Source organism: Megalobrama amblycephala, linkage group LG17, assembly GCF_018812025.1.
Source record: "Megalobrama amblycephala isolate DHTTF-2021 linkage group LG17, ASM1881202v1, whole genome shotgun sequence".
In the NCBI taxonomy this organism is placed as follows: domain Eukaryota; kingdom Metazoa; phylum Chordata; class Actinopteri; order Cypriniformes; family Xenocyprididae; genus Megalobrama; species Megalobrama amblycephala.
The window spans coordinates 4689687-4716932 of record NC_063060.1 but is presented as its reverse complement, the minus strand read 5'-3'; the positions used below and the strand labels follow the sequence as shown (position 1 = coordinate 4716932).

General features: G+C 34.9%; 1 protein-coding gene across 4 annotated transcripts; it reads left to right on the top strand.

Annotated features, from left to right (window-relative positions):
* Nucleotides 1-1048: 1048 nt before the first annotated feature.
* On the top strand, nucleotides 1049-26172 carry LOC125251350 (interleukin-6 receptor subunit beta). Of its 4 annotated transcripts, none has more exons than XM_048164346.1 (15): nucleotides 1049-1377; nucleotides 2071-2167; nucleotides 4646-4769; nucleotides 6822-7000; nucleotides 7778-7923; nucleotides 9220-9379; nucleotides 13038-13120; nucleotides 18304-18526; nucleotides 20778-20969; nucleotides 21330-21428; nucleotides 22342-22479; nucleotides 22594-22722; nucleotides 22821-22911; nucleotides 23088-23169; nucleotides 24891-26172. In XM_048164346.1, the coding sequence occupies exons 1-15, from the start codon at nucleotides 1150-1152 to the stop codon at nucleotides 25344-25346; spliced, it is 2427 nt and encodes an 808-aa protein (XP_048020303.1). In that variant the 5' UTR covers nucleotides 1049-1149; the 3' UTR covers nucleotides 25347-26172. The 4 variants fall into 4 exon arrangements, with proteins under 4 accessions (XP_048020303.1, XP_048020302.1, XP_048020305.1 ...); XM_048164345.1 differs by having other exon boundaries at nucleotides 1051-1377; nucleotides 4643-4769; XM_048164348.1 differs by having other exon boundaries at nucleotides 1244-1377; nucleotides 1896-2167.
* The last annotated feature ends 1074 nt before the right edge of the window (nucleotides 26173-27246 follow it).

Here is a 27246-nt window from a genome sequence, read left to right as displayed (position 1 = left end):
AGGTTCTCCTTCCAACAGGACAATGACACCAAGCACACAGCTAAGACAATGCAAGAGTGGCTTATGGACAGCTCTGTGAATGTCCAGCCAGAGCCTGAACTTGAACCAATCAAATATCTCAGGATGGCAGGATGGCAGAAAATCCCCAAATGGAGATGTGCAAAGCTTTGTCAGTACGGTGTATGGAGTCTAGTTGTATGTATGTTTCACACCTCTACATGAAAGAACCTCTCAAAATCAGCAGATTTGGGTCATTTTAAATAAATGTTTCTCTTCCAGAAATTGAACATGTTTGCTTTGCATAACCCCGCATGCATTTTTCCGGTATAGCAAGCATTTGAAACATTGGCGACTCTTAATAATGACCGAATGCGCCACTGTTGTTTGTGTGTTCAGTCTAGTGTGTGACAAATATTCCCTCATCACTGAGTTGTGTGTTGTGTACTTGTATCTCCACATGAGAGCTTTGAGGTCGCGGTGCTGAGGGGGATTTGCAATTACATGCAGAATGTTTTCCATCTGATAGTTGAAAACAAACATGCCCTCCCTCTGTCCGAGCAATTTAAACACATCTGATCTCTTATTATTTATAGCTTACTATTAACCTCTAAACATCACCTGCATGTGTTCGATTTCATTTGGTTTCAGTCACCATTTTCAATCAGTTCTCTTTTCATAAGACTCCTTATAAACAATTGCAGTTTTTCTCTATCAGTCAAATATCTTAAACCATTATGGCATTTTCAAACAGAAAGACTCATTTCCCAAAACTACAATGTTGTTCAAAATTCAAAATGTTGGAAAACACGATTGCGTAAGAAGTTGCAATCATTTTTTTTTTTTTTATTATTATTAATCTCTCAGTGGAATGAGCATTTCCTATCTCTGTATTTGAATGGCTTTGTGAGTCATTTGAAGGAAAAAAATAAACACAACAAATAGTTTGAGCTTCTTACAATAATGCATTTCAGCTTTACTGTTTTTGTGTTTAAAAATATAATTTTTATTTTATATTAACGTTTCATGCATAACCTCTGAATTTTTTTATTTTTATATAAAATTGTTTATAGAAATATAAAGTATTGTTGTATTGTGATGCATTTTATTTTATATAAGTATCCAGATGTATAGCCTACTTCATTAGTTCTAATGATGACATGTATAGCCTGCTGTAAGCACCACCCCAAACAGTCAGAGTGCGACACGAACATTCACACATCGTTACGCACGTCTGGATCAGAAACTAATGTCGAAACCGAGCACATCATCACATCGGATCCCCTGCCGTCATTATGTCATTGGCATCACCGGACACTTAAAAGCTATAAATGCTGGACGGCATTCAACTCTCTGCTTCTTCAACTTCATCCAGCACAGGTACGGCACGCGCTCATGTCGACTTTATTCTGCTTTCGCTTTGGGTAATCCACCATAATAGCCATTTATTTTGTTTCATTTGCGCTTACATCCATGTCAAATGTGAATGTGTTTCGACTTAAGGACTAGAAAATATAGAGTTATTTTTGTTTTTATGATTTACCTGTCCTTTTTACCTGCAAAAAGTCCTGTCGATGCACATTATCGGTGTCTTCTTCTTCTTGCTTTCTTTTATATTTATGCATTTTAGTTATTTATTTGCATATTTTAAATAATATATTTTTATTAATTATAATAACAACAACAATAATATATTATTTTTTTATTTTATTTTTTTAGCCTCTAAAAATATTCTTTTCTGAATCCAGTGATAGGACTTATTATTAATTATTATTGTTGTTGTTTTGTTGATTTTATGTATGTATGTAATTATTTATTTGCACAATTTAAATAATAATTTATTATTGATATAATAATTGTATTTTTTGTTTATTTCTCTCTTTTTTTACCCTTTTTAGCCTCTAAAAAATATACCTCTCGAATCCATGCATCCGTTGATGGGACACAATGCGCTTGCGTTTGAAGCTGTTTTAATGTGGAACATTGCGCAAGAGTTTGGCACTGAGCCTCTGCTGACTTGATTTGTGAATCCATTCACATTTCAGCTGAAATGGCTTGATCTTACTTTCACAGCAGCTGACAGTCTTCAAGTCAGAAATGAGCCAGAGGAAGCTGTGTCAAGCTGGACTCCTGCTCTGGATGTGCATAATGAACAGGTTCTTGGACACAGGTAAGGGTTTACTTGCTTTTATTTTAGACTTTATTTTAAAAATGATTGTCTTGTCTGTGTCAAAGGTGTAGTGGTTAAAGATCTGGGCTGGTAATTGACAGACTGGAGAGGATGAACTATCTCTGATGTGCGCTTGAGTTAGACATTTAACCACAGTTTACCTTGGGACAGTCCCACAGTAAGTTTGTAGTAAGTCAATGAATAGGCACCCAAAAAAATTCAGTCTCATCCTCTTCCAGTTTTGAATGCTTTCTTCTTTTCAGTAGAAAACAGCAGAATTTCTGTAGAATTGTCACATAGCTTTTTTTTTTTTTTACACAACTGCTATTCATATAGTGAATGAAAAGCAGCATAACACAAGCTGCTACAGAAATTAGTCATATGCAAGTTTTGATCTTTCAGTCCACCAAAGCTCTCAAAAATCAAATATGGTGCAGGATGGACATCAATAACACCACTGCTTCTCACATGTCTCTTAACCAAACTTCATTGGTGTCAAATCTGATGCAATACACTACCAGTCAAAAGTTTAGAAACATTATTATTTTTAATGTTTTTGAACAAAGTCTCTTATGCTCATTAAGGCTGCATTTATTTCATAATAAATGCAGAAAAAAACAATAATATTGTGACATATTATTACAATTTAAAATTATGGTTTTCTATTTTAATATACTTAAAAATATAATTTATTTCTGTGATCAAAGCTGAATTTTCAGCATCATTACTCCAGTCTTCAGTGTCACGTGATCCTTCAGAAATCATTCTAATATGCTGATGTATTATCAATGTTGGAAACAGTTGTGCTGCTTAATATTATTTTATAACCTGTGATACTTTTTCAGGATTCTTTGATGAATTAAAAAGTTAAAAAAAAATATATCAGCATTTATTTAAAATAGAAATTTTTTGTAACAATATACACCTCTGTTCAAAAGTTTGGGGTCAGTATTATAAGAAATTAATACTTTTATTCAACACAGATGTGTTAAATTGATAAAAAAAAAAAAGTGATAGTTACGATTTATATAGTTAGAAAATATTTATATTTTGAATAAATGCTATTCTTTTTAACCTTTTATTCATCAATGAATCCTGAAAAAAGTATCACAGTTTCCAAAAAAATATTAAGCAACGCAACTGTTTTCAACATTGATAATTACTGAGTATCAAATCAGCATGTTAGAATGATTTCTGAAGGATCATGTGACACTGAAGACTGAAGTAACGATGCTGAAAATTGATCACAGAAATAAATTATATTTTAAAGTATAATAAAATAGAAAACCATAATTTTAAAATTGTAATAATATTTCACAATATTATAGTTTTTTCTGTATTTATTATGAAATAAATGCAGCCTTAATGAGCATAAGAGACTTCGTTCAAAAACATTAAAAATAGTAATGTTTCCAAACTTTTGACTGGTAGTGTACATCAATACAATACAATATTCATAAAGCACATTTAAAAACAACCAAGGCTGACTAAAGTGCTGTACAGAAAAGAATCATTTTAAGCAAGCAATACAGTATTGTTTAAACAATAGTTGAGGTTGTGCAAACATTTAACCCAGCTGTTGGGTTAAAACAACCCATTTGCTGGGTATTTTTCATTTTCAACCCAGCATTTTTTAGAGAGTACAGCTATAAGATAATACAAGTTATGTGGTTATTTAACATCATGCTTTCAGTTAAGCAGACACAGTGTGCGTGTTGCAATGATTACAGCATATGGTTGTAATTATTACAATATAAGAATAATATTTGACAGCAACCTTTGATCCAAAGTTGGTGTTATCAAGTCTTAATAAGTGTATGCCACCCCTCATATCAAAAAAATTAAACTGATATTTCAGTTGAATCAGTAATTGAACATTTTGCTTATGCATTTGACTGACCTAAAAAAGAAAAAGGAGCCTATTTTATGCATAGGCTACTGTATTGTAAGTGTTGAGCCATCCGTCACCCAAAACAACAGAAAAACATTGTTGCGAAACGGCAGTATAAATTAAGCACCCACATAAGTACTTCCTCCAGTTCATGTTTGTAGTTGTGACATCATTCTGTGTGTCCTGCTGCGAGATTCCCAGAACTGCATTATTTCTTGCCCTTTAGCTGAAATCTGATCCGTACGGCTGCTTGATTTGTGGCTGTGTGTGTGTTCGGCTCACACACAGACTGCTGCAGGTTTGGATGCTCAGTGATGTTGCTGTGTTGTCTTTGCACACCTGGGCTATATAGGGCAGACCGGGGCTAGTTGTCACACTTAAGGCTCAATCTCAGTAGCTATAAAGTTTCAACCAAAAGGTCCAATTACACAAATGCTCATTAAAAAAGATTTGAATTGAAAATTATGTTCTTAGGTCCAAAGGGTTTTATTTTACTTTAAATAAATTGTCATGCTTGAGCAAATTTTCTTTGTGTTCAGAAACACTATTAAACATTTTCGCTGAACATGTCACAACTCTCTCAGCAGCAGCAGCTTCATCAACACTGTCGATCACACACTGTGTGATTCTGCAGTACGAACACATCACTTGTTATTGGAAAACGACCAACCACCACCTGAACAACAGCCGCTACAAACTTCAGATCAACAAGTAAGCCACATGTCACACTAACAAAACATTAGCATGTTTTGGACAGGTATCGTACCATCAGTACCATTGTTTAAGTACCTTAAGGTAACACATTAATACCATGATATATGAATATGATATCATTCAGCTGCATGGCATTGCAAGTACCTTGGTATTAACATCTGATACCACCACAGTACTTTTTCACAGTACTCGTTTCTGATCATATGCCCATGGTGGTTTTGATTGGCGTGACTACTGCCGACCTCTATGGAAATTTGTACCGATCAGTGAAACTGATAAATAAAAATCCTTAATAGTTTCAGGAAATGTGCTGAAGCTACTTTATTCAAGTCTCATGCATTGAAAAGTCACTTCACAATTAATTCCTTTTCTCATTTGAAATTTATTTACATATACGTAAATACACATCTATTTATCCTTTTTTTGAGGCTTTACAAACTAATCTTTAAGTCTACTACTAGCTGACTTGTTATCTTGATTTAAAGTGGTTAATGATCTGTCAGTGATGTTTTGAGCAGATGGTGGTTTACAAGTGGTTTGAAGTCCCAACTAAGCACAAGTTCTGTTTTCATATTCACTCATTGCAGTGTTTTTTTAAAGGGATAGTTCACCCAAAAATGAAAATTTGATGTTTATCTGCTTTCCCCCAGGGCATCCAAGATGTAGTTGACTTTGTTTCTTCAGTAAAACACAAATGATGATTTTTAAGTCCAACCGTTGCAGTCTGTCGGTCATTTAATGCATTGAAACGGTAATCTATGAGGATAAAAAAACATGCACAGACAAATCCAAATTAAACCCTGCGGCTCGACAATGACGACACATTGATGTCCTAAGACACGAAACGATCGGTTTGTGCGAGAAACCGAACAATATTTATATTATTTTTTACCTCTGATACACCATGTCCAACTGCCGTGAGCATCCGGTGTGTGAGGTCTGAACATGCTCTGATGACGGTTTAATTTGGATTTGTCTGTGCATGTTTTTTTTTTTATTCTCATAGATGGCATTACCAATTCAATGCATTATATGACTGACAGACCGCAACGGTTGGAGTTAAAAATCATCATTTGTATTTTACTGAAGAAACAAAGTCATCTACATCTTAGATGCCCTGGGGGTAAGCAGATAAACATCAAATTTTCATTTTTGGGTGAACTATCCCTTTAAAGCATATTTATTTGCTGTAGTTTTTTTTTTTTTTTTTAAATTGCTATATAGATCTTTGTGGATAAAACAAGTTATTGGTGTTTCATTAAAGATTCTTCAGATCAGTGCTGTGTGTTTTTTTAAGGGGATCTATTATGCCCTTTTAAGTCTTGATTTTATATTTTAGGTTTTCATGCTTAAATGTTCAAAAAACACATTATTTTCCCCATAATTTACATTGTTGCAGCTCCTCTCTTCCCAGTCTGTCAGTAACGCTCTGTTTAGTTTCTGTCTCTATGAAGCCCCAAATGCATCTCGAACAAGTCTACTACTGACTAACTCAACCAGGCCTCACCCCTTTATTTTGCATAAGCCTTGGGCAGGAATTATTTAAAGGAATCTATAAAGCCCTTTTTCACAAGATGTAATATAGTTCTCTGGTGTCCCCAGAATGTGTCTGTGAAGTTTCAGCTCAAAATCCCCCACAGATCATTTATTATAGCTTGTCAAATTTGCCCCATTTTGGCTGTGAGCAAAAACACGCCATTTTTGTGTGTGTCCCTTTAAATGCAAATGAGCTGCTGCTCCCGGCCCACTTTCCAAAGAGGGCGGAGCTTTAACAGCTCAACAACAACAAAGCTGGAGAATCTCACGCAGCCAAAATGAGGATTGTCAGTAACGGTGTTCAGCCTTACATTGTTCAAACCGGAGTCGACACTGATGGAGAGACTCAGGAAGAAGTTACAACCTTTACAAAAATAGCAACATTACACACTAAAGAAAGCTGAAAAAAAGTAAAAAAGCATAATAGGACCCCTTTAAATCACCAGCACACAGTTGGCTGTTTATTTGCAAGCTTGTAAGTGAGTGTGAATATTCTTGTGTAATTCTGCACAGAACCATCTGTGAAACAAAACAAAGCTTCATTACTGTGGGTGTCTGTGATACCAGCGGATCTAACTGCTCCGTTCAGCCCATCGATTCAGCGTTTCACTGTTTCAGCGCGGACGTGCTGGCATCCACGCTCACTGGATCCATTCGCTCACCACTGTACTTCTTCGGTGGTATCAGTGCAGGTACTTTACTTCACTAACAACATTAATGTACATCTCTGTGCAGATTGTAGCATTGAAACTTGAGGTATGAACACTTTGGACATGTTCGTAATAGCATACCACCATATTATTACTAGTTCTGTAGTATTTAGAGTGTATATTGTGTCTGCGAACTTCCATTATGCATTTAATATACATATAACACACTACTGTTGAAAAGTTTGGGGTCAGTAAGATTTTTGGGGTTAGTAAAGACAATTATAATGTTACAAAAAATTCTATTTCAAATAAACGCTGTTCTTTTTAACTTTCTGTTTATTAAAAATCTTTAAAAAAAATTGTACCATGGTTTTCACAAAATTTAAAGCAGCACAACTTTGTCATCGCAGGAAGAAATTACATTTTAAAATGTAATAATATTGCTGTTTTTACTGTATTTTTAATCAAATAAATGCAGAAACTTTTAAACAGTAGTGCATATATTCAAGATATCTATCATGTTAATGGTCAAGGTCGGTTGTGACAACACAAACAACAAGCAATGAATAAGAGAACAAAAGCGCACATGCACAGTTTGTTTTTTCCTTTCATATATTGTCATTTGTGACACGTCATTAGAATTACTTTTATGCAAATGACTCATTTCCATCTATTGTAATGTTTACAGTCAGTATTCATCTGGCTTTGCACCTGTGTTCAGCGCCAAGGGCATTTCATGCCTGACCACATAAAAAAAATAACCTGTCAATAAAAAGTTTTTTTCTTTTGTATTCTTATGATTTTATCTCTCTACTGCAGTGAAACTTGCTCCCCCACGGATAATAAATCTCAATCAATCAGCGAGATCTTCTGGGTGTTTGCAGATGATCTGGGGAATTAATGAGAAATTCTACAAGAATGAGAAAGTCATACGGCTCCAAATGGATTACACAACACATGACCAGGTTTATATGCCTATCATGAGCAAAAATATAAGAGCTATAAGAGGGATAGTTCAACTAAAAATGAAAATTCTGTCATCTTTTACTCACCGTCACATTGTTCCAAACCTGTATGAGTTTCTTTCCTCTATTGAACACGAAAGAAGATATTTTGAAGAATGTCGGTAACCAGACAGTTGACGGTAGCCATTGACTTCCATAGTATTTTTTATTTTTTTTTCCTACTATGGAAGTCAGTGGGGCCCATCAACTGTCTGGTTACCAACATTCTCTAAAATATATTCTTTTGATGACAGAATTTTCATTTTTGGGTGAACTATCCCTTTAAATGCATGACATATAAGTTTCAATAGAAATGTATTTTAGTTTACTATTAATGCTTGTCAGTACATTCGGCTGTACACTTTAAACATATTTCATAGATAAGAAGTAATTGTAAAATTAACTTGAATGGGTCAGAAAAAAACTCTAAATTTCAACAAATTGCATTTAATATAAATTTAAATTATTATACGTTTTCATTTAATTGTAAATAACATGCAATTAAGTGTCCAAAAACATTAAATTCAGTTTGTGCTGGTTAGTAACAAAAATTAAGTACTTGTAATTAGATTATATTACGTTTTAAAATTTTGCTTTTTTATTAATTACATGATTTATTGATTACATCTTGTTGAAAACAAAGAATGGAATATATTTTATTTCTCTTTGTATTTTCATATCAATATGGTACAAGATTTTCCTATCCAAATCAATGTGAAAAATGAGTTAAGTCAAAAGTAATCTGAAAGTAATCAAAAAGTAGTCTGATTACCTAAATGTGTAATGTAGTAGATTATGTTATTAACTACAATTTTAGTCGTGTAATTTGGAATCAGTAACCGATTACAAGTTGTAGGCCTCAATAATCTACCGTACTGTACTGTATATTCTTTTAAAGTATATTATGTCTGTAATAAGCACTCTTTTTAAGACCAATTCACACTGCACCAACAGACACCAACCAACGGCAACAGACAGGGTTTTGTCGGATCGGTGAGTTACCCCTGTCGGCGTCTGTTGCCATTGGTCGACGCTGATTGAACATGTTGAATTGTCATTTGACAGGTTGTGGATTGTCTGAGAAGTGACGTACTGTAATCTGGTGATTGTCCGTGTTGGGTGGTGTCTGTCAGGCAGTGTGAATTGTGAAGTATTTAAAAGTATGCTAAAGTGTACTAAAGGTTAACAAAACTGTTATCTGATTACGGCAAATATAAGATTAGACTATTAATGAAACCCTCTCCTATGATCCTGTAGACTCGATCACAGACTATACAAGCGTATTCTGAAGAGACACTGGAGCTCTGTGACTTACACCCAGGATCCACGTATACAGTGAGACTGAGAGTTCAGGACAGTCGAGCAGACGCTCACTGGAGCTCATGGACCTCTATAGACACCACCACAGCAGAGAAAGGTAAAACTCTGATGGATTTTGACGTAGAACGCTGCAGGGATGATGTATTTTTGTAGGCCAACCCAGAAGTTATCATCACCCTGGTTTCAATGGCAGAGGCCGAATAGGATTTTTCCATTAGCTTTTGGATTACTGCAGAAAATAAGCTCTGTGACCGAGCAAAAGATTGTGATTCTTACATGGTTTGTTCATCATGATAATCTTGACAAATGAACACAAATTAACTTTTCAAGATAAATACAATCGGCAAATTGTACAAAAGCTAAACATAGGCTATAAATGAACTACACTATGGTTGCAAGACTCAAATGTCACCTGAAAGTTAGGAGAGTTTGCATGAGCGCAATTAAAAACGCAACAAGACTGTGAAAGCGAGTTAGTAGTTTAGTTTACCTGTACAGTGTGATGATGTTTAATTTCACCAGCAACCTCTGTAGTCCCATTTAGACACTTGTTAGCAACTGTCTTTAAAAAGTACAATGTATTTGTGATGTATTTTATGTTGTAGAATAAAGCGTGAAAATAATTTGAGCTCGTGTTCACCACAGACCCTTTGGTCCCTATCATACACCCGGCGCAATGTGACGCCAGGCACGACGCAAGTGTTTTTTGCTAGTTTCAGCTCGACGCATTATTATTTTCATGTCCAGTGCCCACATTGTTTAAATAGCAAATGCACTCGTGCCCATCTGATCGCCCATGGGCGTGCTGGTCTGAAAACGAGGTGTGTTCAGGTGCATTGTTGGCGTGTTGCTATTTTGAGGCAACTGAAAACGACTGCGCCATTGACCAACTGAAACCTGCTCTAAAGTCAATGGCGCAGTATTTTTTTTGTTATATAAAGAGCATGTTAGTAATATGAACCTATAGGCGGGTGCACAACGCTGCTTGTTACACACACAGGGATGCACAGCAGCAAACAAACATGCCAAATATTAAAAATAAAAGGATTACAATGCTTTAACCTCGCACACGAGGAGATCCGTTTTCTCTCTGGAGAATTGTTCAGTCTTTCCGCTTGCAAATTCCGCCATGTAAATATAGCAATGTAAAAAGCTTTTAAACGGAACAGGAGATGAGACTCTGATTGGTTTATTGCACGTTATGCCTAAAACACACTCATGACTCATTAAGAGATTAGGTACAATCCTGGTGCACCAACCATTTTTTCCATCGAATCGCAAAAGTGGATTCAGACACGCCCTAAATTCACCTGCGCCATGTGCTTAGATAATTAAAATAGGGCCCTCAGTCTGCCATTTTAGGGGCCGGTTGCACCAGCTGGACGTAAAAAAGATGGGTGTAAGCTCTACGCTGGACTTAGTTACGTTCAGCTTTCCAATGAATATTTTCACCTGTTGCACCATCTAAAACTACAACTAGGCGCAGCTACGCTTAGCGTAGACAATGCGCATACACACTGACATGTTCTACCTCACTGTTAGTTGAGACGCCGTTGATTAAGTGAAAGCCTTTCCTATTTACAAAAAGCTACTCGTTTTTAGATGGTGCCTGAATGCACACATGAGTACCATCAATACATCCAAAAATACCGGTTATGCCAGAATCTCTGCGAAATTTCTCCTAGTGCGTGTGGCCTCCTCCTGGGTGGGTAGATGAACATGTTGATTAGACCTATTTTGAAGGGCCAGAGAAATCTGTTTTCGCCGTATCGCCCGGCATGCTGTATTTCTGCTTAAATTTACCATCAGTAGAGGTGTGAAGAGACTAAAATGTGACGAGATTTCTCGTCGAAAAGTAGTCTTGTGATATTGCCATGACAGAGTGTTAGGAGGATGATTAGGACAGAATATGCTTTACATTATGATTCGACTGTCCTTTTGCTTTGTATTTAAATAAAAAACATTTAATTCAGTTGGATAACGGTTCCCGCCGCTCCATATTTACAGAGTATGCGCGATCGCGAAAGTGAAAGTAAACGCGAGCGCGCATTCAAACGCAATCTCAATACCCCACCCCGCATTTTGAAAGTGGCTCCCTGATGAATGCAAATATCTGAAAGCCATTTTAGGCTGGGCAGTGTAGTTGTAACCATCTCTTAGCTCTGTATCAAAGAACAATTTGGTCTTATTTGCACTTTGAATATTGAGAGAGTGCGATTATGGTTGCACTTATTGTAAAGTGTTACCATAAAAATGAATAAGAGTTTTCTCTTAATCTTATTAAGCACAAACAATAAGGTTTCATTTGTTAACATTAGTTAATGCACTGTGAACTATCATGAACTAACAATGAATGACTATTTTTATTAACTAACATAAACAAAGATTAATAAATACTGTAGCAAATATATATTGCTCATTGTTAGTTGATGTTGGTTAATTAATGTTAATAAATGAGACCTTATTGTAAAGTGTTACCATTTTTATTTATACTGTTTTTATTTCTATGATCAGTTTGTGGAAAAGAGTTCAGTTAGGAGGTCAAAAGTTGTAGAAGCTCATAAATCATGTACAGTAAGATCTGAAGAGACTGAAATCATACAGGAGAGAAGTCAGTCAGTTGAGTTTGTGGCAAAACCTTTTACAGTACTTGAGTATTGTTGTCTTTTACTGCATATGATAATTCATACTCAGAAAGTTGAACTGAAACGACATTCATTAAGATGATTAGTTAACACATTTCAAATATACCTGCAGAATATTTTTTCTAGTCATGTATTTCACCATTGAGGATTTCTTAAAAATAGTGTGCAAAAATCTTGTCTCGTCTTGTCTCGTGAACTCAATCTCGAGTCTCGTCTCGTCTCGTGAGATACCTGTCTCGTCACACCCCTAACCATCAGCGAATGTATTTTGGAAAGATCCACTGGCATAAAATCGAAGAGACAAAAATATGTCATCCCTACAGCACAGTTTTCCTTGTTAAAGTGCCCCTATTATGCTTTTTCAGGTATTATCTTTCATGTAGTGTGTTATATAGCTCTTTGTGAATGTAATAGGTCTGCGAGATCAAAGTGCACAATAAATACTTTCAAAAGAAAGAACCGTTTCTGAACTGCCAAAGCAGGCAGTAATTTAAGTTTCACTCCCTGCATAAACCTTTGTAGGTTTGTAACAAATTTGCATAATGCCAGCCTATGGTCTTCATTGGCTGCCCGTGAACAACGTCTACTTTGCCCCGCCTTCAAACACTGTAGTTGTAGCTGAAGCCTGGAAGAGTTTGATTCATGTTGATTCAGGTTGATTCATGTTGTCGACATGTCAATAACAACGACATGTCAAGACATGTTTTGAGCTGCTAAAGTCAATCCACTTGGCATGCACTTCAAAAGGATGAGAACCTTTTAGTCACTGTGAGAAAAGAGGTGATGCTGCAATGTATATTATGAGAAACTGAAAGTGTTTTTTGACCTTGGATGCATGTAAACCTATTGAAGGAGACCTCCAAAACAAAATTAAGAACCTTTAAAATAGCATAATAGGGGCACTTTAGGCTTGAATCCCTCAAATGAGCGTGCATTTTCACATCCCACCAAATAGACATTTGTTCAAATCAATACTAGGCCACTCATTATGATCACTTTCAGAGTGTTTGCTGTGAAAAAGAGACATCTGTTTGAGTCATTTGCGTTGAGTAGTGTGGTTAAATGTGGCTGTATGGATGAATATGAGTTACAGGATTGATCTTTCCTCAGCCCCGTCTGCGGCTCCTCGGCTCTGGAGACACATCCAGCCTGCAGAAGAAGCTGGAAAGAGACGCCTCACCCTGCTCTGGAAGGTTTGCTTATGTTCTATAGAAATTTGTTTTCAAATAGGCTAAACATGATGAGGATGTGATTCAAAGCATGTGACTTATGTGACTACTGGAATCCTACAGGAAAAACAGGAACCACTTTATTATATCAGGAGCATTGTTGTAGTTCTCAGTTATACTGTGTTAGCTTTTTATAAAGATGATTCACAGATTTCCTTGAAATGAGAATTGAAGACAGACACAAACAAGTCTGCCGACATACAGGGCATACATGTTATTGAGATCTCTGACTTTTGATTGCAGATTTTATCTTTGTAAAATCTGAGCACAGTTATTGATATCTGAGACATTTCAGATTACTGGGGATTTTTTATCAGGAGAAACATCTCAATTTAATGTTATTGAGATGACTTTTCTTTCCTGTGAGATGGAACAGTCTGGATGTATTTATGTACACTAAACAATGACATGATCATTAATATTAAATATGTTTAATATAAGTTTCCACCTGGCATACAGACAAAAACAAACAAACAGCATAAATATAGAGATGTAAAGCAGATCAGCGACTGATATAAAGACTCATTTATACTCACTTGTGCCTATGGCTCAAGGCACTTCCTGTTTTAATAACACTCTTTCAGATTTTCCTGTGTCAGCAAATCTGAAAAAAACATCACAACCACATCCTGCCTCCCCGCCCGGTCTCCACATATCAACCACCTGAATATAGCACCTGATTTAGTGATTAGACCATACTGCATTTTTTTTTAGCAGACTGCTTCTATACTAACTTTTTTTAAAAGAGATAGTTCACCCAAAAATGATAATTCTGTTAAAAATGACAATTCTGACATCTGTCACCATTTACTCATCATGTTGTTCACGCCTCATCTGTATGACTTTGTTTCTTTAGTGGAATACAAAAGGCATTTTGAACATTTTGATATCTTTTTAAATGTTCAGTGAAAGTCAATGGGGTCCAATATAAAGTATCATTCTTCTGCTAGAAGATCTAATCCCTGACATGTCCCATAAACATATGGGATATAAGCATATATACAGTACAGTCCAAAAGTTTGGAACCACTAAGATTTTTAATGTTTTTAAAAGAAGTTTCGTCTGCTCACCAAGGCTACATTTATTTAATTAAAAATACAGTAAAAAACAGTAATATTGTGAAATATTATTACAATTTAAAATAACTGTGTACTATTTAAATATATTTGACAAAGTAATTTATTCCTGTGATGCAAAGCTGAATTTTCAGCATCGTTACTCCAGTCTTCAGTGTCACATGATCCTTCAGAAATCATTCTAATATGCTGATTTGCTGCTCAATAAACATTTATGATTATTTTCAATGTTGAAAACAGTTGTGTACTTTTTTTTTTCAGGATTCCTTGATGAATAGAAAGTTCAAAAGAACAGCATTGATCTGAAATACAAAGCTTCTGTAGCATTATACACTACCGTTCAAAAGTTTGGGGTCAGTAAGAATTTTTATTTTTATTTTTTTGAAAAGAAATTAAAGAAATGAATACTTTTATTCAGCAAGGATGCATTAAATCAATCAAAAGTGGCAGTAAAGACATTTATAATGTTACAAAAGATTAGATTTCAGATAAACATTGTTCTTTTGAACTTTCTGTTCATCAAATAATCCTGAAAAAAATATTGTACACAAATATTTTGTACAATTGTACACATTAAATGTTTCTTGAGCAGCAGATCAGCACATTAGAATGATTTCTGAAGGATCATGTGACACTGAAGACTGGAGTAATGATGCTGAAAATTCAGCATTGCATCACAGGAATAAATTACTTTGTCAAATATATTCAAATAGAAAACAGTTATTTTAAATTGTAATAATATTTCACAATATTACTGTTTTTACTGTATTTTTAATTAAATAAATGTAGCCTTGGTGAGCAGATGAAACTTCTTTTAAAAACATTAAAAATCTTTTGGACTGTACTGTATATTTCAAAATATATATAAAAAAGTGGCCAAAAATATATTGCTAAAATAGATTTCAATATATACCTAAAACTTATTAAGAATATATTTCAATATATATATATATATATATATATATATATATATATATATATTGGCCATTCTTATAAATTGTCAACCTATGTTTACCATACATTTGTAATCGGGGAAAAAATGGCCTGGGAAAAAAAAAAAAAAAAAAAAATATATATATATATATATATATATATATATATATATATATATATATATATATATATATATACATACGTACATACAATAATAAATGAAATAATTATTTATTTATTTATTACATTTATTTATTGTATGTATATATATATATTGGCCATTCTTATAAATTGTCAACCTATGTTTACCATACATTTGTAATCGGGGAAAAAATGGCCTGGGAAAAAAAAAATATATATATATATATATATATATATATATATATATATATATATACACATACGTACATACAATAATAAATGAAATAATTATTTATTTATTTATTACATTTATTTACTGTATGTATATATATATATATATATATATATATATATATATATATATTGTTGTGTGTATCTGTATGTGTATATATATATATATATATATATATATATATATATATATATATATTTTGATGATGGTGAGCTCTTGTGGAACACCAACTGTTATCAGTCTTATTGTGTATTCAAAAATCTCACTGGATTATTACAATTAATGGCAAAATGAATGTTTGGAAAAGTGCACGGATATTTCCTATTGACACACTACAGCAAAAGATATAAATAACTGGCTTAAAACCTTTTTTGGGGGGTGAAAATACTGACGTACCTAAGACTTTTGCACAGTACTGTACAGTATATATATATATATATATATATTTAGGCTCATTGGCTCTATTTGTCACACAGGATAATTCCAAACAATAAAGTTTAATAGTAGATCCAGATAGCAGTCAGGTGGTGCAAACAACTAAACATAACGGTGACCAGACAGAGAATGAATGTGAGGGACCAACTTATATAACAAACACAAATGAGGATAATTAATGGAACACAGCTGAAACATATGAACTAATGATGACGGTAACCAAGGAGACAGACAAGTGGCAGGAAACTGAACAAAGAACATGTGACAAATGGAAAGCAAATTGAAGGTCCATGAACAAAACTAAACTGAACATGACACTATTGAGCATTGAGGACCAGACCTTGTTGTTTTTTTCTTACGGGTGTTATAATATTTCTTCTGTATACACAAACACTCAGCCTTCAGACGATCATTAAACAGAATATTAACTCTTCTGACATCGACCCTCATCTACTCGTTGAGTTTTATGGAATAATAATTAATGTGGCTTCAGTTCAACTTGGTAGGTTTTAATGAGTTGTTTGTTTCTTTCTCTGCTTGCAATAACATTTATAAGGATAATAACCTCAGAATGGTTCCAGGCTCACAGCTGCTGTGATTAATTCTGTCACATTCTGTCACAGAGGAACATTAGAAACAGGAAATGAACACAGAACCCAGTGCTAATTAAAGACAGAATTGTGTCATGCATGATTGTTGTCATTTCCATTGCTTTTTAGTCACTCTGTTACATTTAAGTCTGTGGATCTGCATTGTGGATCATCTAAAGCAGGCCTAAATCTATTTTGACAAACAAAATGAACCAAGTCAATCCTTATGATCTAAATCTGGGATTTTTAAACTGGGAAAAGTGGGTGGAAAGTTTAATAGAAAAAAAGATTTTAACACTTTTTTTTTTTTCTTTTTTTTAGGGCTGTCAGTTAACATTTTAATTAAATATGTTGGTAACACTAAAGCCTTTATGTGTAATGCATTATAAAGTTTCATAATGTACATTATAATGCATTATATCTTTTCATAAATAACTGTGACCAAAACTAAAATGCATTATAATATTTGCAGATTCTTTGTTACGTCTAAAATTGGTTGTTTGTCATGTTTTAATGCATTGTACTTAGTCTGGGTCAGTGTTTGCTGTAAGCTAGTCCTGCAGCGCTATCAGAGTTCCTCTGAAATCCTCCACCTCCCCCAGCTCCACCTGCCTAGATCTGCTACGGGATTTATGTACGTCTATTTACGCAGCAGCAGCATATCTTACATGCTCTGTGTATCTATTAGCAGTCCATACTTGCTCTGCAGCAGCAATAATCAGCAGCAGCGTAGCAGATCTATTTTAACTAACACCAAATACATTAACATTGCCATATTCAATAACATATACTAAAACATAATAATTACGATGCAAATAAGAGTGCGGCTGTGATGAAAGGGGTCAGTGTTTGTCTGCTCATCATTGTAACTACACCATCTGCCTGTATGTGCATCTTCCTCTAATGGCCTGCTTTAAAGGGGACCTATTATGCCCCTTTTACAAGATGTAATATAAGTCTCTAGTGTCCCCAGAATGTGCCTGTGAAGTTTCAGCAGTTTTTGTGTATGTCCTTTTAAATGCAAATGAGCTGCTGTTCCCGGCCCCCTTTCCAGAAGAGGGCGTAGCTTTAACAGTTTGCACTTCGGTTGCTCAACAACAACAAAGCTGGAGAATCTCACGCAGACAAAATGAGGATTGTCAGTAACGGTGTTCAGCCTTACATTGTTCAAACCGGAGTCGACACTGATGGAGAGACTCAGGAAGAAGTTACAACTTTTAGAATTAAACTGCACGTTTCTGAATGGTTAGTGGATACATTTATGTAGTTGCTGTGGAGTTGATTCAACTCATTATCTAGCATGTGCCGTCATGTTAATCTTTTGTTCAAATCCAGCGTTGAATTGATCATCATTTGTGAAGCAGTCTGGCGTAAAATGACGGCATGAAAACAACACTCTACTACAACAACTCTTCCTCTTCTCTAAAACAGCCCAACATGGCCTCACCCCCTTTGTTGTGTGTTTTTGGAGGCAGGGTTTATGCAAATTTTAGGGTTTGTGATGTCACTAACCTGGGAAGAAGCACATTGTAGTCCCTACCAGTCATGTGTTGTAGTCCTTAAAAAATGATTTCTGTAAAAGAAAATATCTCCCTTTGCATTGACCTTTGAGCATCATAACTTTGCAGATGTTGTTTATGCTCAAACAGCAACATACTCACTAACTAAAGTTTAAAAAAGTGAAATCATAATCAATCAACCCTTTAAAACATGACTAATTATTCATAGTGTCTGTTTCAGCCTGTCTCCTGGCCTGAGGTCAATGGTGTTGTGCTCAGTTACTCTGCGTCCTGTCGCAGTGAGCTGGGTTCATCGCAGTGGACCTGCGGCGCTTTAAACGCATCAAGAAGCTCCTGTGTCCTCACTGTTTCTCTCGACCCCTGTTACTGCAACCTGACGGCTACCAACTCTGCTGGGACGTCACCTCCAGCTCACATCTACATACCTGCGCAAACAGATGCAGGTAAATCACTGATATGATGCGTCAGCATGTTTAGGAGTTTCAGTGGAATTAATGTGTCAGGAAAATGCAGCTAATAGCCATTGGTTTATATGGTTTCTAGCTAGACAAACTGGTGGTCATTTATGGTTGCTAGTATAATATAATATAGTACATAATATACATAATACAGTAAGCTTCAATGAACAATATCAACTGAGAACATACAGTTTACGTTGCTAAGAGTGGTTGCTAAGGGTGTTGTGTAGTGATACACAGAACCGTTGTATGAAGCGGTTTTATTTATTGTGAATAAAACACAGCTATTGACCAATCGGAATCATGGACAGGAACAGTTTTATAATATAATATGCAAACCCGATTCCAAAAAAGTTGGGATACTGTACAAATTGTGAATAAAAAAGGAATGCAATAATTTACAAATCTCATAAACATATATTTTATTCAGAATAGAATATAGATAACATATCAAATGTTGTAAGTGAGACATTTTGAAATGTCATGCCAAATATTGGCTCATTTTGGATTTCATGAGAGCTACACATTCCAAAAAAGTTGGGACAGGTAGCAATAAGAGGCCGGAAAAGTTAAATGTACATATAAGGAACAGCTGGAGGACCAATTTGCAACTTATTAGGTCAATTGGCAACATGATTGGATATAAAAAGAGCCTCTCAGAGTGGCAGTGTCTCTCAGGAGTCAAGATGGGCAGAGGATCACCAATTCCCCCAATGCTGTGGCGAAAAATAGTGGAGCAATATCAGAAAGGAGTTTCTCAGAGAAAAATTGCAAAGAGTTTGAAGTTATCATCATCTACAGTGCATAATATCATCCAAAGATTCAGAGAATCTGGAACAATCTCTGTGCGTAAGGGTCAAGGCCGGAAAACCATACTGGATGCCCGTGATCTTCGGGCCCTTAGACGGCACGGCATCACATACAGGAATGCTACTGTAATGGAAATCATAACATGGGCTCAGGAATACTTCCAGAAAACATTGTCAGTGAACACAATCCACCGTTGCCGTTGCCGGCTAAAACTCTATAGGTCAAAAAGAAGCCATATCTAAACATGATCCAGAAGCGCAGGCGTTTTCTCTGGGCCTAGGTTCATTTAAAATGGACTGTGGCAAAGTGGAAAACTGTTCTGTGGTCAGACGAATCAAAATTTGAAGTTCTTTTTGGAAAACTGGGACGCCATGTCATCCGGACTAAAGGGGACAAGGACAACCCAAGTTGTTATCAGCGCTCAGTTCAGAAGCCTGCATCTCTGATGGTATGGGGTTGCATGAGTGCGTGTGGCATGGGCAGCTTACACATCTGGAAAGGCACCATCAATGCTGAAAGGTATATCCAAGTTCTAGAACAACATATGCTCCCATCCAGACGTCGTCTCTTTCAGGGAAGACCTTGCATTTTCCAACATGACAATGCCAGACCACATACTGCATCAATTACAACATCATGGATGCGTAGAAGAAGGATCCGGGTACTGAAATGGCCAGCCTGCAGTCCAGATCTTTCACCCATAGAAAACATTTGGCGCATCATAAAGAGGAAGTTGCAACAAAGAAGACCTAAGACAGTTGAGCAACTAGAAGTCTGTATTAGACAAGAATGGGACAACATTCCTATTCCTAAACTATTAATTTAATAATTTAGGATTTAAAATCAACTTATTTTTCTCTTAAAATTATACATTTTCCCAGTTTAAACATTTGATATGTCATCTATGTTGTATTCTGAATAAAATATTGAAATTTGAAACTTCCACATCATTGCATTCTGTTTTTATTCACAATTGTACAGTGTCCCAACTTTTTTGGAATCGGTTTGTAATATAATATAATATAATATAATAATGAAAAATTATTATATTTTATTTATTAGCACCAGTGTTTTTGAATATTTTGTATTTAACTTAAATTCAAAAATAAAGAAAATGAGAATTAGCAGCTTTCTTTTTAAAAGTATTTCATTCTCTGATTTATTTAAAAAAATAGGCAACACAACATATTTATTTAATATACAAACATTCTTTTTCATTAAACTTTTTGCAAAAAATAAAAAATAAACGGTTGCTCTCTTTCACTCTGAATTCATGACATCCTGTTAAAAACTCAAAGCAACTTGCTTGTGGCTGTTTAATGAAATAGAGATGATTTTATGGGAAATTCTGCACAGGCATTCATAAAACAACATCAGAAACCTTGAGGTCATTTATCCCAAACTTATCTCCCATTTCCCATCCTAGAAGAACTCCCACCCCCTCAGATAACCAGAGTCACCCCTTTGGACGACACTCGCCTGAAGGTGGAATGGACATCTGCCCTGAACCAATCAGAGAGCGGCTTTGTGCTGCAGTGGAGTTCTGTGCCTTACAGTGGACCAACTAGTCTGCACTGGGAACATGTGAATAAAACTGCAAGAAGTTTTATTCTCACAGGTTTGAACAATCACTTTTACTCCTATAGAGATGCGCACTAAGTCATTTTTTTTGTTTGTTTTTCTGGACGCTATGACTGTTGGTGTGGATCACCTCACACGTTTACAGTTACTTATGGCGTTAATATATTTCTTCATTTTATCTTTATCTTGAATAAGAATAAGAATACAAATATTGGTAACACTTTACAATAAGGTTCATTAGTTAACATTAGTAAGCTACATTAGTTAACATGAACTAATAATGAACTGCACTTATACAGCATTTATTAATCTTTGTTAATATTAATTTCAATATACTTATAGTTTAATCAAAGAACTAGAACAGAATAGTTTTAGTACATGTCTGTGTGTGTTTCAGGCCTTCTGCCAGAGGTGCCATATAATCTGTCTGTCGTGAGTCTGTATGAGCGACGAGCAGGAAGTGACATGTCTGCCATTGCCTTCACACGGGAAGGAGGTCAGATATTACACTGAAAGATGTTCATTTATGGGAACTGAAGGTGTGGTAGTACTGTGTGTGGTAGTCATATGCTATGCTCAAAAAAGAAAAGAAAAGAAAAGCATAATACACAAAAATGATCTTTAGAAAAGAATGGGGCTAGTTGTCACACATGCTACTGTATATCTCAGTAGGATGTATAACTACACTGTAAAAAATTATTTTCATGAGCTTTTTTTCTTTTGTCAAATCAACTTAGATTATATCTATTAATGTTATCAGATAACATCAGAATCTATTAATGTTATTCAGATAGCATCACATTTTGAGTTTCCATCTATTAAACCAATCTCCTTTATTGTCAACTCAAATTTTTAATTTCAATGAACTAAAATTTTAAGGCAACTTACTTTTTTAAGTTAAACCAACAATAATCAAAAGTCCAAAATATATATATATATATATATATATATATATATATATATATATATATATATATATATATATATATATATATATATTGTCATGTAGTAATTTATGTCATATTTCATATATTTCACCCCATATACTGTGACAACATGCTCCAGTCACAAAGATAATTTATGTTTAATTTATTTTCTAAAATAAATGTCCTTACCAAATTATATCTGACATTTAAAAAATAAATAGGGACATGAAAACCAACCAAAGAAAGGCTGTTATTATAATAATGAATAATACAGAAAAACAAACAAACACTGCAGATGCTCAGGAATTTGCATAACCTTTGACTTCTGTACACATCTGTCCAGCTCATGGCAACACCTTTATTTAAATAAATATATCAAGATGAACAGGATGAACAGTGTCTGTATGTTCATGCAATTAAAGTAAGTCTGTAAATAATTGCTGTCGGTGTGAATGCATTGACTGATGTGTTTCTGTGTATCAGCGCCCTCTGTTGGCCCAAAGATGACAGTGCTGAAGACGAGCAGCAGTGGCATTTTTCTGAAATGGGAACCTGTTCCTATAGAGAAACTTCATGGCTTCTTCCGGAATTACACTGTTCTGTACAGTATAAATGGCAAAAGTAAAACACAAACTTTTCTTTGCAAAATACTTAGAAGCTATTAATTAATTAAATTGACTCGACAGAACTTTCATTTTAGAGTTTGACCCTCCACGTTTGTGTCTGTATCTGAAGGTGAGGAGGTTTACGCTCGCGTTGAACAGATGTCTCTGACTGGACTAACAATAGGAACCTATAACATCTGTGTAATGGCTCACACTGCAGCAGGGGGCGCCGCCGGGCCGTGGCAGATGGTGGCTGTGGGTAAGAATGACGCCATTTGGGTTGATTTTTTTTTGATACATTCATGCCTGTATAAACACAATGTTATCTTTAAACCTGTTTGTGTGTGTCCAAATAAGGGCCTGAAGATGTACAAGTGATCCCCATACTGCTGTGCGCACTACTACTGAGTTTTCTGATACTAATAATCCCATTATGCCTGAGAGTACGGTAAGAGAGCTTGTAAAATCATGATTGTTATTAAATCTATATTCATTCAAGGAAAGCATTAATAAACACTGTCCAATATTTATCTCACTATGCAGTATGTTCTTCTATTTAAAAAAAAAAACAATTCTCTATAGCATGCAGTACTTATTGTCTCTGTATTTATGTTTGTTTTTTAGGATTAAACAGTGCCTGTGTCCGACCGTACCAGACCCCTCAAAAAGCAGCCTGTCCGTCTGGTCTAACGCTAACCCATGTCAGGTACACAAAACCTTATTTATACTGTAGTTATTAAGCATGGTCAGTGATTCTTCAAACCCACATGCTGATATTAGGAAACATATACACCTCAGGTATCAATAATCTATAAATTAAAATCTGTAGGTAAGAATGAATTGTATCTCTTGCTACTGTCTGGAAAGAAAATACCTTCCAAATTAATGTCCAAAGATGTGGCCAAAAAAACCTCAATTCATTATATTGCTTCTTGAATAAATGTATCTTGATTTAAGTATTTTAGATATTTGTACTGGAGAAAAAAATACTGAGGAAGAAAATATTTTTTATATACAGTATATGACTCAGTTTCCACCAAAACTAACAAAGTTGGTGTACTTCGTTACCAAGTAGACAACAGTGTCAGAGAAAAGCATACATGACATGAAACATAAGACATATGAAGAAAACAAAGTAAAATCCTGGTAAATAGTAAATAATTTGTAAACAGAGTATTTTTTATTATATTTATAGAATATTATCATTAATATTAATACATTCGTTTGGAGTTTGGACTAATTAAGAGTGGAAAAATTGGAAAAAGTTTATTAAAATGATTTCTGAAGGATCATGTGACACTGAAGACTGGAATAAAGATGCTTAAAATTCAGCTTTGATCACAGGAATAAATTACATTTTATTATATATATAAAACAGTTACAATTGTAATAATATTTTTAATAATTGTAATAATATTTTTGATCAAGTAAATGCAGCCTTGGTGAGCATAACAGGCTTCTTTCAAATATCATATATACACACACACACACACTGCTGCAGTTCAAAAGTTTGGGAACAGTAAGATTTTTTGTTTTTAAAAGAAGTCTCATATGCTCACCAAGGCTGCATTTATTTGATCCAAAATACAAAAAAAAACAAAAGAGTTATGTTGTGAAATATTTTTACAATTTAAAATATTTGTTTTATATATTAATATACTTTAAAATATAATTTATTTCTGTGATGCAAAGCTGCATTTTCATCAGACATTACTCCAGTCTTCAGTGTCACATGATACTTCAGAAATCATTCTCATATACTGATTTGTTATCAATGTTGGAAACAGTTGTGATGCAGTTTTGATAACCTGTTATACTTTTTTCAGGATTCTTTGCTGAATAAAAAGTTAAAACAAATAACAGCATTTATTTAAAATAGAAATATTTTGCAAAAATATTCACTACTGTTTTTTTCTTTCTTTTTTTAAATAAATTATTACTTTTATTCAGCAAGAATGTTAAATTGATAAAAAGTGATAGCAAAGACTTGTATTGTTAGAAAAGATTTCTATTTTAAATAAATGCTGTTCTTTTTAACTTTTTATTCATTAATGAATCCTGAAAAAGTTTCACAGTTTCCAAAAGCAATATTAAGCAACACAACTGTTTCCAACATTGATAATAATAACTAAGTATCAAATCAGCATATTAGAAGTATCATGTGACACTGAAGACTGGAGTAATGATGCTGAAAATTCAGCTTTGATCACAGAAATAAATTATATTTTAAAGTATATTAAAATAGAAAACAATTATTTTAAATTGTAATAATATTTCACAATATGACTGATCAATCAAATATATGCAGCCTTTATGAGCATAAGAGACTTCTTTCAAAAACATTAAAAATAGTAATGTTTCCAAACTTTTGACCTTCAAACTACAGCAAGAACAGTTTCATTAAGTTTTCTCTTCTATGTTCAACAGCATAAGCTAACATCCACCATGAGCTCCATCATCTCCATCAGTCAAGCTACATGCTATCAGGGTTATTGTGAGAAAGACTACGTCCCGGTTCAGGTGTTCACCTACCACACTGTTCGACATGATTGCAATGAGGCCGAAACAAAGACCACTGGAACATACCTGGACCCCAAACCAGCACCAACTCAAGCTTTCCCGACACATCTCTTCAACCAGAGCTACACCAAACCAGACCAACTCATTCCTGCTGTATTTAAAGAAGACTCGCAGCCCTCACCGGCCGATCTCTTGTTTGACTCACTCTTCAACTGTAAAAGGAGTCAAGTAGATTTAAGCAGCTACATCCATGTGTCCCAGAGCTACGCACCATTTGTTACAACCGTAGACGCGTACAGAACTCTCGAGCTTGATGAGTGTTCGCACTTCCTGCAGGTTTTACCGGAGGACACCAGCACGTAGTTCATCACAGACTAAACAATGAGTCTTACGTGACTGGGGTTTCACAATCCCACTCTCGCCAGAAAGCCCGCCAAAACATGTGCCATCATATAAAAAACCATCTTTGTGTGCTTTCTGATGGACAGATATATACAGGCTTGGGAAGTAACAGGATAGTTTGAACGGCATAAGGCAGGTTGGGACGTAAACCTGGATGCAATAGAATCCGATAACTAGTCTGCTCTGCAAACTGTGTCCAGTGTAGACAGCCTCAGTTAATTATAAGAGTTGCACTGGATTTACAAAAGTTTCATTGGCAGGTTCAAGAGATTGCGTCCGCTCACTGTTCTGCCTGACACTGTGACCTAGCAGGTAACCTTTTTATCTGAGCACCTCCCGTCAGATCTCATCTAGGTCAAGGGCTCCACTTGAGTCAGAAGTGCATTTCCACACCTCTCAAAAAACTACTTTGATCTCCAGAAGAAAATGTGCATAAACCACTGATACCAGTTGCCAATTTCATGGAAAATTGTGCTGGGTAGGAAAATTGCTTTCATTGCATGGAGATTTGGCCAGTATTTTCTGTTTCTAAGATAAGACAGTGCTATTTTAATGTTAACATTGTATTGCTGTATTGCATCGTCTATATTGTGATATTTGGTTACATTTTTAGTAAGTATTTGTAATTAGTGATTTTTAACCCTCCCATTTCTGTTGACAGTCAAGAACAAATAGTCCCAGACAGACAACACGTTCCCCTTCACGTTCCCCTTCGTTTGCATTGTGTATTTCCAATGTGGTTTTAACTGTAACACTGCTGCTTACATTAAACCTGTCATCTCCTGCATTTTACTCTGTTCTGCCTTCCTCTGGCCTTTTGGCTGTTAGATGAGTTTATGACTGTTTTGGATATCAGACAAAATACAGTGTTAACTGGTTTTGCATATCAGGCAGAACTAAATTCTCACTGGTTTTAGTTATCAGACAGAACTCAATTCTAACTGGTTTTGGATATCAAATAGAACTCAATTCTGATGGGTTTTGGATATCAAATAGAACTCAGTTCTGATGGGTTTTGGATATCAGACAGAACTCAATTCTGATGGGTTTTGGATATCAAATAGAACTCAATTCTAAGTGGTTTTGGATATCAGACAGAACTCAATTCTAACTGGTTTTGGTTATCAGACAGAACTCAATTCTGATGGGTTTTGGATATCAAATAGAACTAAATTCTGATGGGTTTTGGATATCAAATAGAACTCAATTCTAAGTGGTTTTGGATATCAGACAGAACTCAATTCTGATGAGTTTTGGATATCAAATAGAACTAAATTCTGATGGGTTTTGGATATCAAATAGAACTCAATTCTAAGTGGTTTTGGTTATCAGACAGAACTCAATTCTGATGGGTTTTGGATATCAAATAGAACTCAATTCTAACTGGTTTTGGACATCAGACAGAACTCAATTCTAACTGGTTTTGGATATCAGACAGAACTCAATTCTAATGGGTTTTGGATATCAAATAGAACTCAATTCTAAGTGGTTTTGGATATCAGACAGAACTCAATTCTAACTGGTTTTGGATATCAGACAGAACTCAATTCTAACTGGTCTTGGACATCAGACAGAACGCAATTCTAACTGTTTTTGGATATCAGACAGAACTTAATTCTGATGGGCTTTGGATATCAGGCAGAATTCAAACTTAACCAGTTTTGGTTATCAGATAGAACTCAGTTCTGATGGGTTTTGGATATCAAATAGAACTCAGTTCTAACTGGTTTTGGATATCAGACAAAACTCAATTCTAACAGGTTTTGATTATCAGATGGAACTCAGTTCTTACTGGTTTTGGTTATTAGAATTAAATTTTAACTGGTTTTGGATATCAGACGGAACTCAATTCTGATGGGTT